The sequence below is a fragment of the Ornithorhynchus anatinus genome, chromosome 3 (assembly GCF_004115215.2).
Source record: "Ornithorhynchus anatinus isolate Pmale09 chromosome 3, mOrnAna1.pri.v4, whole genome shotgun sequence".
Lineage (NCBI taxonomy): Eukaryota > Metazoa > Chordata > Mammalia > Monotremata > Ornithorhynchidae > Ornithorhynchus > Ornithorhynchus anatinus.
In genome coordinates, this window is record NC_041730.1 from 117,273,042 (window position 1) to 117,288,183 (window position 15,142).

The following is a 15,142-nucleotide window of genomic DNA, read 5'->3' on the forward strand; positions in this document are numbered from 1 at the left end:
CTCTTTCCACTGAGCCACGCTGCTTCTCTAAGAACATAAAGTCTCTGAGTTCCTCTTCTTGACTGCCAGGAAGAAAGGAGGAGCTCCTCGAGCCTCAAAGCCACAAAGCTGTCGAAAGTGTATGTAACGTACTGCATCAGGCCAAGCATCCATCTACACAGGCAGCAATTGTCATTTTTATGTCAATATGGCCACCCAGGGGAAATTAAAGGATAAGGGGCTGATATTGGAGGAAGAGGCTCAAAATGGAACCTCTAAGCCTCAATAATTCTACAAGTCATGTAGAAGAAACCTAATAGCTCCCAATAAAGAAAATGACAAGAAAGAAACCTGAATCTGATGCTTTGGAATTTTTCCCCCATTAGATTCAGTCCATACCACAAGTGGCAGCCACCCTCAGCTCTCTACTTTTGAAAGATTGTCATCATGGTAATCATTGTATTCTCTTAATCTTCCTTAAAGTTAGTTCAGCTAGTGAAGCACATGATTCTTCGTCATATGCAGCACAAATTGCTAGAAAAATGCAGTCTCTCCAAGGCTAAAGCAAACATGACAAGTCTTTTTTTTCCCCCTGCCACAGTGTGGGTCTCGGCTGTCAAGCTAATATTGGATAGCAAAGTGAATTGTCCAAATATTTTTTTTCTAATTAAAAAGCCACAGCAGCAAGCATTACAGAGGGAAAAATGCAGATGAGAAAGCATAAAAGGAATCACTGGAAATAAAACACCCTCCATATACAAGTGAATGGACAATTTAAAAAATCATGTTTTCCTTGAAAAAAAAACTTAATTAAAAGTGCATTAATTACTTCCCTTTTCAGACCTAGTTGTAAAATTGGGATTATTTAGTCATGAATTTGAGGGTTCACCCCTTCTCCCATTTTGGCTGAAGGCACGCTGTCTATATTGTCATGGTCTAGAAATGAACCTGCCCCACATAGCCATTTGTCCAAACTTGTTAGTCTGGGTATTAATAATTCACTGAAGAGTGGTTCATCTCCACAATTGCAGGGATAATTAAAGTAACCATGCTTTCCTCCTCCAGTTTTCCTCCCTCCTTTCTTTCTCTAACCCTTCCTCCTCCAGCGGATGAGCCCTGATTTTTCACGTCACACTGTCTGGAGAAATTCTCTACTGTTATAATTCTGTGCACTAGTAGCTGGCCATTTGGTGGTTATGTAGCTTACCCTTTCCGTTTCTTTTGACTTTAATGTAGCTCTTCAATGAGAGGGGGAAAAGCCAATGGTGTGCTGAGATGAAAGCTCTCTGAGCAACTTGCTTTTCCCTTCTCTCCTTTCATCTGTTTAACCAACCTGGTCTAATTGTTTATATTTTTTCCCAGCCTCTAAGCTTGCAGAAAGGGGAACCCTCAGGGACAGATCATGTATAAATTGATGTGTTTGAAGGAATTTTCTTTAATCTCTGACAATTGACATATTTTTGATTTATTTTTTCTCTTGCTGCCTTGGAACACGGCCCCTACTATATTTTAACTGCACACTGGTAGTGATCTATTGTGAGTAAAACGGGTTCCCTGTAGCCCAGAATCTGGTCCAACCTGTCTTTCTCTAGAAAAGATTCTTTTTTATATCTGTATAGTTTCAGTTCTTTTTTTTAATATATATTTATGTTGCATGGAGCAGTAACATCATACCCACACCTCTCTCATTCTTCAACACTGTCCACAGAAAAACACGTGGAAGGAAGGTGCAGCTATGCATCCTCTCCACTTCTCCTGCCCTGTCCTTTCACCCCCACCAGCTTCTACCACTGTCTTATTTTTCAAACTAAAAATAAGACCAAGACAATGGTGTTTCTTTAAATGACTTTGGACCTGTCTCATTACTTTGTAGGGACCACCAATTAGCCTGGAGTAATTACCACTATACTTCTGTAGGCCTTAGAGAGTGAAGTGCATTGGCAGACTTCTGTTTGAAAAGGTATTCTTGTTCTCCACTGCATCTGAGCTTTAAAGCCTAGCTAGATCTCTCTCTCTCTCTCTCTTCCTCTCTCTCCCTCTCTCTCCCTATTTCTCCCTCCCCCACATCTTCCCGGCTAGGCTTTAAAGCTCAGCAGCAGTGGTGATCAAAAATCTATAGCTGGATTGATAGATAGATATCTCTCTTTTTCCAGCTGGGCCTTCAAATTCAGCAGCACTGGAGATCAAAATACCTTTTCAAGCATATCTATATCTATACCTATATCGTCTATTAATATAGGTATAGATGATATAGATATATACACATATACGAACAGAGAAAGATTAAGATGTATGGTGCATTTACATATATACATTTCGGTAATAAAAGTGCTATATAAAAATCAAAGTATATCGTACTTTTATATACTTATGCAAAACTTGTATATGTGTATGAATTAATAATTTTGTATGTTTTGTATAGATACTTTATAGAGAATGTACTTCTTATAAGTGCCTCTCTATGTGAAAGACCTAGGCAATAATTAACTGTAAACTAGGAATGCAAAAGTTAAAATGCCCTTAAGAGTATAAAAGGAACTCTATAGTGGTAATTATTTCCAAGGCCTTATAGTTTCTCTTGCAGTAGAGTTAGTGACACACATCTCTCCTTAAAGATTATCCAAGACAAATCCAATTGTTTATGTAAGATACCCTGGGGGTTCAAAGTGTGCAGCTTGAAAGACTTCTTTGCTGAGACTACAAGGATACTATTGAAAAAAAAAATTCTGTGGCCATAAGTAGTACTCAGGAGGCTCAACTGAGTGAATTTACCCCCCATAGTGACTTGTTGACCTAGAATAATAATAGTAAATAACAATAATAATAATATTATGAAGCACTGTCTTCCAAGCACTATCCTTTCTAAGCACTGGGATACATATAAAATAATCTAGTCAGAGACAGTACCTGACCCCCATGGTGCTCACAGTCTAAGTAGGATAAAGAACAAGTACTGAATCCCTATTTTATAGATGAGGAAACTGAGGCTCGGAGAAGTTAAGTGACTTGTCCAAGGTCACACAGCCAGAAAAAGTCTACCTCAATTCTCGATTTACAGACCCACACCTTTATGGAACAGCTGAAGCAATTCTGCTTTCCTGATGGGCTACTGGCCTTCAACAAGATGTGTAGAATTCTACTGGAAAAGCACTCTCAGAAAATGAAGTCTAGCTAAGCTTTGCATTGGATAAGTAGCCAAGATTTTCTGAGCATATTTAACTGATTCTGTTTTAATTTCTTCAGAGTAGTATTGGTAAGTATGACCAGGCAACTTCCCAAGGGATGGAGGAAGAATGATGTAGTAGCTGAATTCTGAATAGATTTTTTTACCTGGGCCAGAGTTTTTGGTTTTCATCAGATGCTTCACTTGCACATGGCCTACCCCACATTCTTTGGAATCATAACATTTGACACTATTCACTGAACACTATCCCCACACAAGGTAAAACCTCCAAGGCATCAATTTGAGAAACATCTTTCAGCTTCCATATTTACCTGCTTTCGCTCCACATTTATCTTTGGGAATGAAAGAAAACACACTAGTAGCCACCAACTAACTCAGTCGACCTAAGAATCATATTTATTGAGCCTTTATTGTATGCAGAGCACCATACTAAGCAGTGGGAAGAGTACATTATAACAGAATTGGTAGACGTGTTCCCTGCCCACAAGGAATTTACAGTCTAGAACTTTATTCAGATTTCATTAATCCTGCTTTCGGTTCTTGGAAAAGCACTTTGAGGAGCTTCCTCCTCCCTTAGATGTTAATGATAGATGACTAGATAAGGGAAGACATCATGCCTAGTTTTTAGAGCCTGAATAAATTAATACTCTCTCTCCAGGTAGCACATCAAGCCAAAGTTTAATCATGGAAGTGTCGGTGAATATTTTATCTTAATTTCTAATTTTAGCTACTATTCACTATAAAGTAACCACTTCCTTGGCTACGGTGGTAAATAATCCTTTAGATTTTGAGATAATGGAAATTTAAAGTGAGAGTACAGACTGAAAAAAGTAGAGTACTTTTCTATGTGTTAATTCTTCTTGGAGACATCTAGTTTATTTTTCAATCTGTCCAGTTGGCAAACTTCACCTGATATGTGAAAGATCAACTCTGCTCTTCTCACCACCCAGGAAATTAAGTTTCTGTAATTGGAAATTGGTTGGAAATTGGCTGACAATTTAATTTCCCAATGCAGCGGGCAGATGCTTCTTACAAGACATGCCATCCACATTGTCAGAAAATTTGTATAAATATTTTATAGAGAATGCCTCTCAATGTGAAAGATTTAGGCAATAATTAACTGTAACCTAGGAGTGCAAAAGTTCAACATAAAATAGCACTGGTGAGGAAATTCTGAATCTGGATGGGTCATTTTTACCAAGTTTTCATTTTCTCAATGGAAAATATATGAAATATTTCCAAGAGATTGTGTAAATTTCAGTCAGAACTGAAAACACCTATCCTCAGGCTGGATTTTCTTCATTTTGCTAATACTTTCATCAAAACTAGATACTTGCTATTAGAAAACTGTAATGAATTTTCCTGGCAAAGTCATTTTATTGTGTGGAGGGAAAGTTTAAAAAGATCCCAAGTCAGAAAGTGACCAGCCTGTTCTACATGTTAGCATCTGCCACTGATTCTTTTTTCCAACTACTGCATCTACTCCCTGTTGACTGAATTTCAAGGGTATCTGATGAATCTAGACAGATAGCCTGGGACCCAGCACCCCAAACTTCATGTAATAATAATAATAATAATGTTGGTATTTGTTAAGCGCTTACTATGTGCAGAGCACTGTTCTAAGCGCTGGGGGAGATATGGGGTAATCAGGTTGTCCCACGTGAGGCTCACAGTTAATCCCCATTTTACAGATGAGGTAACTGAGGCACAGAGAAGTTAAGTGACTTGCCCACAGTCACACAGCTGACAAGTGGCAGAGCCGGGAGTCAAACCCATGACCTCTGACTCCGAAGCCCAGGCTCTCTCCACTGAGCCACGCTGCTTCCCCTTGAAAGTTCCTTGAAAAGTACACCTGTTGGGCCTGGAATTATAAAGTAATAGGGATATAGGTTGGCTTATTCTTCTAAAAGAAAACCAGTTGCTACCACTTTATTTTCAAAGGAAGCTAAAACTTCACTGTGGAAGAATTCTTTTGGTCTTTTAGGCTGGTGTGCATCAACTTTGCCAAAAGAGCATGATCCGGCTTATCTCAAGTGCCGGTTGTGGCTCTCTGCCATCATTTCCTCCTAAAGGCCTCTTCACTGCCATAAGATTTCCACCATAATGATGAGACCTTAGAGAATTGAAATGACACTGCCCGTTTCAATTTTGAGAATTGGGCCCTCTTCACTATCGAATTATCTTTTCACCTAAGTTTTCCTTCACTAGCCTCTGTACAGCGGCAATCCACTAGGTGTCCTCATAGATCTACGGCATATTTTCCTACCACAGTACAGGAAAAGTTATTTTCTGAGTGGAAGGGTCTAGGGACGTTGGAGGGACCCATGGGCAAATGGTTACAAAAAAAACAATCAACAGAGGAGAGAGAAGTAGACGGTCCTGCCTGCAGTAGTTCTGGAACTGCTGCTTCTCAGTGAAATCTGAATCTTTCCAAATTGCCCTTCGCTTCTGAGTAGGTACTTCTGAATTGTAAATGGCACCTTAATATCAGAACTTGCCTCTCTTTCCCTTCAGCTGGATCGCCAGTCTTTGAAGCTCTCCGTAGAGAGCCATTTACAAATCAGCTATACACTCAGCTGTGATGTGACAATGATAGACACTCACCAAGAAGGTGGTGGTGAGAGTCAGAACAAATTGAGACTTGAAGTAGCCTTCTCTAGTTAAGTGCCATACCAGCCTTAACATTTTAAGAATGTAGTTATTCTCCATAGGAACTGCACTCTGCTGCCCCTGCTCTAAACATCTTGGTATTTTTGCCATCAAAAGGCAATTGAAATTATCTGTTAAATAATGTAAAGAGTAAAATGTGGTGCTTTTATTTTTTTTTTCACCCCAACTGATGACTGAACAACTGTTTGCTAGGCCAGACAGCTCTGTTCTGAGGGTGATTTGTCAGAAATAGGTAAAATAATATCAGGCCATGAATAACTGAACTTGGGTTGATGATTTATAGTCTTCCCAAAGATCATGAAGGGAGCCCCAATCTCCCTGCTGATGATCATTTTGTAGTGGCATTTGCGGAGGTTTTGACAATTAGAAATTACGTCTGTGCCCGAAACATCTTTAACCATTTATGTCTTGTCCTTGGTCCTCTCACGTATCATTCCTACTAATATCTCATGTTCTCATCTTTTTAATTTCAATATTATATTTGGTATGAATGTTAAATGACTGAGAAAGGAATGAAACAGTAATAGCATGTTTTCCTTTATAAAGAATATTTTGCTTTGATATGAGACTGCTTATTTAATGGTTAATTATCTTCTAGCCGAGCACTTTTGCTGCTTAAAATTACCAGGATAGAGCCTGTTTCCTGCATGCTAACAATATGAAAGCTCTAAATGCTGCATGGTCTCCAGAACAACCAACAATAATAGTTAAAAACAGTCCCTGAAAGACTTCGGTTTAAAATTGTGCTTCATTCTGAATCCCTTTATTGGGAAGGAGGTTTAAATTGCCCACTTCATTTGGTTTAATTCTGATGAAAATAGTTCCAAAAGTTATTCCACCCCCACCATCGGTCCTAACCCTTAGAGATGGTATTTTTTATACATGTGTCATATTCTATTATTGTACATTGACAAAAAATGGCAGCATGGAAATGAAAACCAGTGACTATTACTAACCAACAACATAACATTACAAAATTTGGGGGGCACTCTGTTCCACCACAGCATTTGATTTTTCAAAATCTTTCACAACAGCAGTTTTGACAGCAAAAACAAAGTCATTCTTTCTTTTTCTTGCGATTCTTGATATAGCTGACATGTCTGTGAAAAGCCGGCTTTCTTTTTTCCTCTTTTAAATAATTTTCCAATGGAAAAATTCCCTTTCTTCCCTAAATCTGTGTCAGTGAATGTTGAAAGCCCAGGGCCCAGCTAACATGAACAAGAATGACCCCATGGAGTCATGGCCCATGGCTTGTGTGAAGCACAGCTCCATTAGCCCCAGGAAAGCCTGAAATCAGCATGTCCACCTGATTCACAGCAGCATTAAAGAATTTGCCATCCTTGTTCCTTTCACCAGCATTTCTCCTCTCTCTACTCACTGCCTCTTTGTTGGCCTCAAGACAATCTCCAAAATCAAAACAGAGTAGCACTAGAAGAAATGGAGGGACAGTAGTAGTAAATGGTGGAGTCCTGGGCCAATCATGAGGCAGCGTGTCTTTCTGAGGAAATTTTACAAAAAAACTGTTGCATTGCCTCAACCGTGCTGAATTATGATGAAAAGAACAAGTAGCAAATCTCGCTGTCATTAGCTGGCTAGCTAGTCATATATTGTTTGGATCATTATAACAAATTTGGATTCTGTAAAAAAAAAAAATAATCAAACTTCTTATCCGTCAGTTCTATGCTTGCATGCCCAATACAATCCTTTTCTGGAAATGTAAGAAAAGGCTGAATGAGTAATGTCTGTACGTTTGTTTAAAGATGCCCTTCCCCACAAATGCTCCATCTCTGGTGCGCGTTGCTAAAAGGAGAAAGACGAGCATTCACAAAATGCTCTTTCTGCTTCCTTTGGTTCAAAGGCACAAGAGGAACCTTTTTCCTAAAAGCTAAAGTGAGAGGAATGATATACCATGCAGTGAACGCGGTGATGCTGCATGATGATATATCTGAACAGCTGTAAGATAACTTGGCTAAGATTCTAAAAGAACATGCCACTGGAAATGTGAGCAAAGTTTTAGAGGAATGGAGTTGCTGCTGAAGAGATCACTCATTCATCTCCCCCAGTGCCTGTTTTTCACAATCATAATGTTACCCCTGCTTGACAAATATACTGTATGGCAAGTCATAAAGGCCTTAGAACAGGACTTGACCCATTTGAGAGATTTAAAACCCTCTTCCTGGTGACTGTAGCATTCAAAGATGGCAAAACCACGAGCCATATTTTAAAATAACACAGCCACCATTCTATGAGAAAAAGACCATTTCTAACTGAAGCAATATACTGAAGGATGGCTCCTGTGGCCTCTTGAAGGGTTTGCTTTTGACTGGTAAGTCTTGAACAAGAAACCCTGTTCTCTGTGCCCAGAGAACCAGGCCAGTTCATGTTAAAGCCATTCTCAGTAACGTTTGTAAAACACAACATCAGAAACAAGAAGCAAAGAGCCTCTCATGTTTGCATTTAAATATGATTGGATTGCTGAATTACAGAGAAGGGTCGTGGAGCATCAGAGTGATATATCCAGGTAGTTAATCAATTATGTTTCCATTTGTAGTCGATGCAGATGAAATGCTCCCTAAATCATTTCTTCACTCATCTCATTGGAGATGTTGATTTCTTGGAATCGGAGTTTTGTTAATTTGGGAAATTTCCTCTACCTCCCTCTTATCCCCCTTCACCCCTCCTCACAGCCCTCCAAAATATATCAATTGATTGCTATCAGGATTGTCTCTTGGTAAAGTGGATATGGTTTTCAAACTCCTTCAGCTTGAAGCACAAATGACACCCATGAACGGTTCAGCACATTCCAGTGAACCAACATCTTAGAATTTTCTGGTGATACCTCTCCTGCAAACTGCCTTAATGTCAAACATGCAGAATTGGCCAATAGTAGCTGCCTTTCTTATATGGACAGAAATGGATGTTTGTTCTGTCGAGAAAATTTCAACTCCTGACAGCATCATGTATACTCTTTTTCATGAAGTTCAGTGAAGACATCTTCAGCTTCTATATCAACATGTAATTGCATTGCATCTAATTTTTCAATTAAAAAAAAATCTCAGACACAGTTTAACACTAAGGAATAGGTGGAAGTGGAAACGGTGATATAAAAGAGAACTTTTGCATTCTGCAACAATCATTTCTTATACTTGAACAATTTTAATCGATTGGCCTGGGTGCATATTTTACCTTCTGTAGTAATCACTCCAAGGGGAAAAGAAATATTGCTCAGATTTTCCGTCTTTAATTTGTGCTTCGTTTCATCCAAATCCTGATTGTAATCAGCAATTCCCTTTGCTTGTGATCACCCACTTTACCTCACAAAAAGAAGCCTTGAGGAGTATAGAGACAATTTATCTTTTCCCGTGCTTTTGATGTACAGCCAAACTGTTATCGATAATCACAGTGCATTTTTTTTTGTTTCATTTTGTTTTTTCCTGGGTCAAGACTGTTAACATAAACTAAGGCCTGTATTAAATCCCTCAAATTACCTTCCAGCTGCCTTGTTGTATATAACCTTGCCATTAACCTGCTGCTCTTCCTCTCCTCCCATCCAACACATGGTTATAGCCAAGATGTCCATCTACAAGAGAATGAAACTGGCATGTTGTTTTGATTGCGGACGTTCTGAGCGTGACTGCTCTTGCATGTCAGGCAGTGTGCATAGTAACATGGACACCCTTGAGAGAGCCTTCCCACTTTCTTCTGTCTCTGTTAATGATTGCTCCACCAGTTTACGTGCCTGTAAGTTTTAACACCGACACATGCTGTTCCATGTCTGTGATGTCTGTGGTCTCATCCCGTCTTGTGTCGTACCCTGTGGTTCCTCGAGTCGATCGGGCTGATGCTTTGCCTAAAGTAGTAGTGTTTTATCCAGTTCTGTATTTCTATATTTTGTGGATGTCTCCTTGCAAATTTTTGTGACTCATTATTTGGCTCTGTGTGCTTCTGAACCAGCGTGTTTTTGTGGTAATATGCAAGGCATTGATAGTACAGTTTGGTGATGTCTGATTTATTTCATACCTATAAATGGCAATCGAATGGTAGAGTTAATGCTTTACCTATGGTGAAGAATGCAAATATTCTGGGCTGAAATCTGTGTATTTCCAGCTTAATGATCAGTAACGGTGCAGGCACAAATGTAGCAGGAAGAAATTTGCTAGCTCTGGGATTGAAGGGAATTTTTAATAACGGATGCTGCTTGGAACTGGAGCTCTATTTGACCTGGTCACTTTTTTCCTTGTGTGATTTTTAGCTCTTTAAGATTCATTCATTCTCCTGATGGAAGAACTCTCTTACTCCATGTCAACCAGGGTCAGGTAGGAGGTTAGTTCAGTTACCACCTTGGAAGAACTAGGCTCTAACATTTCAAATTTTCAGGAACCTCTCAATTATCAGAAAGCTCCATGCCTAGGCTTTGCTTCAAACTCAGCAACTTACTAAGTGTGGACCATACGTAATGGCCTAACTCCTCCATGGGCTCTCCCACTAGGGAGCCGATTTTTTTTTTTCATTTTTGCATATGTATACTAGCATTATAATAAGACTCTCTTTGTGTCAAATTACTGATCTTGAACCCTGTAGAAATGAAAAGCATATCTCAAGATGGTGAATTGAGCTGGTAACCCAAACCATAAAGTGGGATACCGTCCACTGGGAAATGGCAGCGAATGAAATCTCCCCCATCCACACGTACTAGTATACGTACTACTAGGGGCTGACCTTAATTTGAACAGTTGCAGTATTGTCTTAGTGGTGCAGGGAAGGGGAAATGGGGAAAGTGTTGTGGATTGTATTGGCCATTCAGTCCAAAGCATCCCAGTTCTAATAGCATGGTCCCTAGTAGTACAACAGGGAGATCTGAGTGGATTTTTGGTCTTTTGTTTTTTTCATTTTTTAATGCTATTTGTTAAGCACTTACTCTGTGCCAGATACTGTACTGATCCCTGGTTTAGATACAGGCTAATCAGGTTGAACAGAGTCCATGTCCCGCAAGTCGAATCCCCATTTCACAGATGAGGTAACTGAGGTATAGAGAAGTCAGTTGACTTGACCATGATCACACAGCAGACAAGTGGCAGTGCCAGAATTAGGACACAGATCCTTTGGACTCCCAGGCCCGTGCTCTACTAGGCAACGCTGCTTCTCAGGGCATTCCATTTCAAGGCGTAACTGGTATTGACAGCCTGGAGGATTTTTTGAATCCTTGGTTTGACTGGCTTCCCTCCGTCATCACTCCATCAAATGAAAACAGGTTTCATTCTTCCCTGTGTGAGACCACTCACCTTTGACCGTTAATAATAAGTAAGAAAAATCAATACCAATTCAAGCTCCTTTCCCAATCCACATGAGCCTTTCTTTTCCAATTAAAAAAAATATATATCCATGCAGAATTCCACTGGCAGAGCTTCAATAGAAATCACTGTGTTTCCCTAGCGATGCAGTGGGGGCTGGATGATGCCCATCTTGACAGAGCTAGTTGACTCAAAGAATGGTGGTGAGAGTGGGCTTTTCATTAAATATGAGCAGATGTGAAATGTAGAGTGTTTGACAATTAGAAATGGCAGGGAAAGGGCCCTTGAATCAAAGTGAGGTCAGATGGGTGGATCAGATTACCTCTCTTACATTCTTTAGTTGTTCTGAAAATCATTTTAAATTAGTGTCAGTGCAGCCGTGATGGATTTTGCCCTTTGTCTTTTATGCTACGACTGTATTGTTTCCCCAGACACTCATTAAAGGTCATTATACTATTACGGGGCTTGCTTTGGTTGCAGTTTCCCAGTTGGACTAGTGTGCTTCTAAGATGGTTTAATGCATTTTTTTCCTTTCTTTTTCTTTAAAAGGATGGGGCTTTTCATTTTCAAGGTAAATAGAAACACAGACCATTATGTGAGCCTTTTTGAACTGGGTGAAGAGGATGCTTCAGAAAGGAGTAAAGAAGCATTAAAATTATAAATATTCATGAAAGTTTGATGCTTACAGAAATTTGCCCTGGTTTAGATACATCTTTGTGGAAATACTGAACACCAATTTCCTTTTTGAGGCTGCTAACCAGGTGTCTTCTACAGATTTCCTTGTGAATGAATTTATGTGTAGTACAGAATTGTACATTTTCTCAAGTACAATAGGTAAGAGTAAGTTAGAATAACCTTTTGATTAAGGATGATCTACTTTTTTCCATTCCTCGGCAGGATGGAGAGTTCTCCGAAAAGATGGATGTGTCATTTACATCTGTGACCCGAGCCTTTTTACAGTTAACTGTAATTTCTATGTACAGTGACCTATCAAAGTTTATTTAATTTTAAAAGCCCTGCAGGAATAATCAGCTCCATTTTTTCCAATTCAGTTGTGTAAAATGGCCCATCCTTTCTGGGTTTGAGTGGGTTAGTATTACCTCAGTCCTACTTGATGGCTTTTCATTAAGTCTAATAGAAAGGAGCAATTAAAGTGATTGTATAGTGATGCAATAATAGCCATAATGATTCAAACCTGCTGAGACAAGTCACGTGGTGTTTGTCACACACATCCAGCATTGCCAAGTAAACAAATGATTCATCTGGAAGAAGAAAAGCCAATCTTCAGACTTTAACTTGAAATAGTTGGAGTTAGAAAACGAGTATAACTCATGCCAGGGTTTCTCTTTACTAGAGATTAGGCTTAGATGATTACGTACATCCTTTTGCAAAGTGGTGTAGCTAATTTTAAATTGTACACTACTTTTGTTTCTGGCATTGGGTTTCCTGCCAGCGACGTTTGAAAAAGTTCAGTGAAGGGGATAAATCCAGTGTGATAAGATTGAAGGCAGAGTATAGAGTCTGTCAACTTAATATGATCTAAAGTCCTATCAAATAATAAACAGAAGCAACTTCCCTAAAATCAGGTTTTTGATAGCTGTGATGTTGGGTACTAATAGATTGTTAACAAAGCTAAAATCACCAAACAAACAAATTTCATTTTGAAGTAGGCAAACTCAGCAGGGCAGTGACCAAGGAGACAGTGACACTGGAAACTTAGTCTGCTGAGACACACCTAGGCTGACAGTGCCACAGAGCCAACTGAAGTGAAATTTAGCATATTAAACTACGCTCAAACATAAACCACCCCTAATTATTATCTACTGTCTTATGGATTACTGTGGGAGAACCACAGATTCCAAGATCCCAGGTTCCATTCCTAAAGCAAGCCCTAATCCATTTAATTCATCACATTCCAGGAGGGCAGTCTCATTAGTTGGCCTGGTCTCTTTCATTTTACCTGCACGCGAACATATTCGGTTAGGCTCAAGCACTCACATAGACACTATATACAAGCATATAAAGCCCGTCTCGGACTGTATTGAAATGTCCATTCTCCACCTCCCCCAAATCAGTGACAGAACAGAAAAAGGCAAATCCTTGCCATTACAAACGTTTAGCCTTTCTGTCAGCAGCACAATCACTCTGCTCTTCCTCCTATTTCTGAAATCTAAATGATTTCAGTTTGTTTTCTGGAGAAATAGAGGATATGAGAAAATGGCATTTCAGTAAAAATGAATATGTCTGCATCTGTTTCTAGTGGACTAGGAAAATACTGAGAGGGAGGAAACATATCGGAGCACTCAACCTACCTGAATATAAAAAAAAATAACGATGCAGGCATCTTTCCAAGTGAGTTGGTGTGAGAAAATGATCAGTGGGTAGGTCAGAAAGTCACTTGCCTTTCTGAAATAATGATGACTGAAATAATAATAATAATAATAATAATAGTGATATCTGCTAAGCATTTACTATGTGCCAGGTAGTATAATAAGCGTTGGGATGGATACAAGCAAATCGGGTTGGACACAGCCCTGTCCCATGTGGGACACACAGTCTCAATCCCCATTTTATAGATGAGACAACTGAGGCACAGAGAACTAAAGTGACTCTCACATGGTCACACATCAGGCAAGTGCTGGAGTCAGGATTAGAACCCATGACCTCCTGACTCCTAGGCTCGCGCTCTATCCACTACACCAATCGGTGATATTTATTGAGGGCTTACTATGTGCAGAACACTGTACTAAGCACTAGGGAAAGTACAATATAACAGAATTAGGAGACATATTCCCTGCCCATAATAAGTTTACAGTTTAGAGAGAAGAAAAGTGAATATGGAGTGCCCTTAGCCCAGGGCATAGATGTTGCTAAATTTAGCAGCAGGCCCATTGGAAAAAGTTTTAGGGTCAGAGGATGAAGCAAGGCAGGATGGAAAACGAGCAGGAGGTTATTGTGGGCCTTCAGGCTTGTGGTTCTCAGTAGTGTGTCTTTCCAGGGATAGGAGGAAGTGATTGGTGAGTGACTTGCCTTGATGAGAGGTTGGAGTCCACAAAGATGCTGCCTGGATCCCAAAGAGTGAGTTAAACAGCCCGAATCATGCAAGGTGACATGGAAATTATGTTTGCATTTGCAGTTCCTGGATGTTGCTGGTTGTCACGGAACTCGTCCTGACAGTTCCTTACCACCAGGCAGCAGATTCTTCTTGTTACCTCCTTGGTGTAGGACAGATGCTAGCCAGTTAGCTCTCCATCCGTGCTCTTCCCCCACGATCTCAAGCGACAGATGCCAGGACCAACTTGGTTTTCCTCTGAGTATTTCTGTCACAGCTCTGCCCTGAGCCCAAATTCTGACCTTTACTATATGAAATAAAGTAGTGATGAACAAGCAGAGGCTTGATCCACAGCAAGCTTAGAGCAAATGTCAAGTCAGTCTCCCGCTTCCCTGTTCCACCTGTACTGGGAGCTGAGATTAGACCCCAGACTGGAGGTTTCAGTGCCTTAGGCTTTATGGGTCTGGAGAGACATAACTTATTAACAAAGAGTTATTAAATTTTTATCAATTTTACAACACAATATAAATGCCTCTTATGAATCTGCGTTGTATTCATTATCATTTAAAACGTTAATTAAGTCAAAGTTGCATTTAATTTAGTTCTAAATGTGCCTCTGGGAAGAAGCTTTTAGAAACAGCTGTGGGAGCGAGCAGCACATTTAGGCGGGGATGTCCCCGGGACCCTGCTTAGGAAAGACCCCCGTGTTGATCGCCATCTCGGATCTGCAGCTAATTTGTTGTAATGTGTTTGGGCATGGTCTCAAATTAGTATCAGACCAATAATGGTGTAAAGCTCTTCTAGAAACCCTCGCCTGGCTCACAGGCACAAGCATTATCTGGCTCTGGCATCCGATTACATCCAGACTGAAATTAGCAGCTGATCCCTCGTTCCCCTGTTCTTAATAATCCCATAGTCTCCCTCTTCATATGGTACAGATTATTTCGATGTGATACTTTACCAGTG

General features: G+C 39.9%; 1 protein-coding gene across 19 annotated transcripts in view; it reads left to right on the top strand.

Moving 5' to 3' along the window:
• Nucleotides 1–15,142, top strand: part of KCNMA1 (potassium calcium-activated channel subfamily M alpha 1) — an 879,166-nt gene that overhangs the window by 724,808 nt on the left and 139,216 nt on the right. For 11 of the 19 annotated variants that reach the window (XM_029059250.2, XM_029059252.2, XM_029059253.2 and 8 more), the window contains one exon: nt 1,507–1,515. The exons of 7 other annotated variants lie outside the window; for them this stretch is intronic. In XM_029059250.2, the coding sequence (XP_028915083.1) occupies nt 1,507–1,515 (9 nt within the window). Of the gene's footprint in view, nt 1–1,506; nt 1,516–9,400; nt 9,575–15,142 lie in introns of all 19 variants that reach the window. One more of the 19 variants, XM_039911560.1, reaches the window with a different exon arrangement.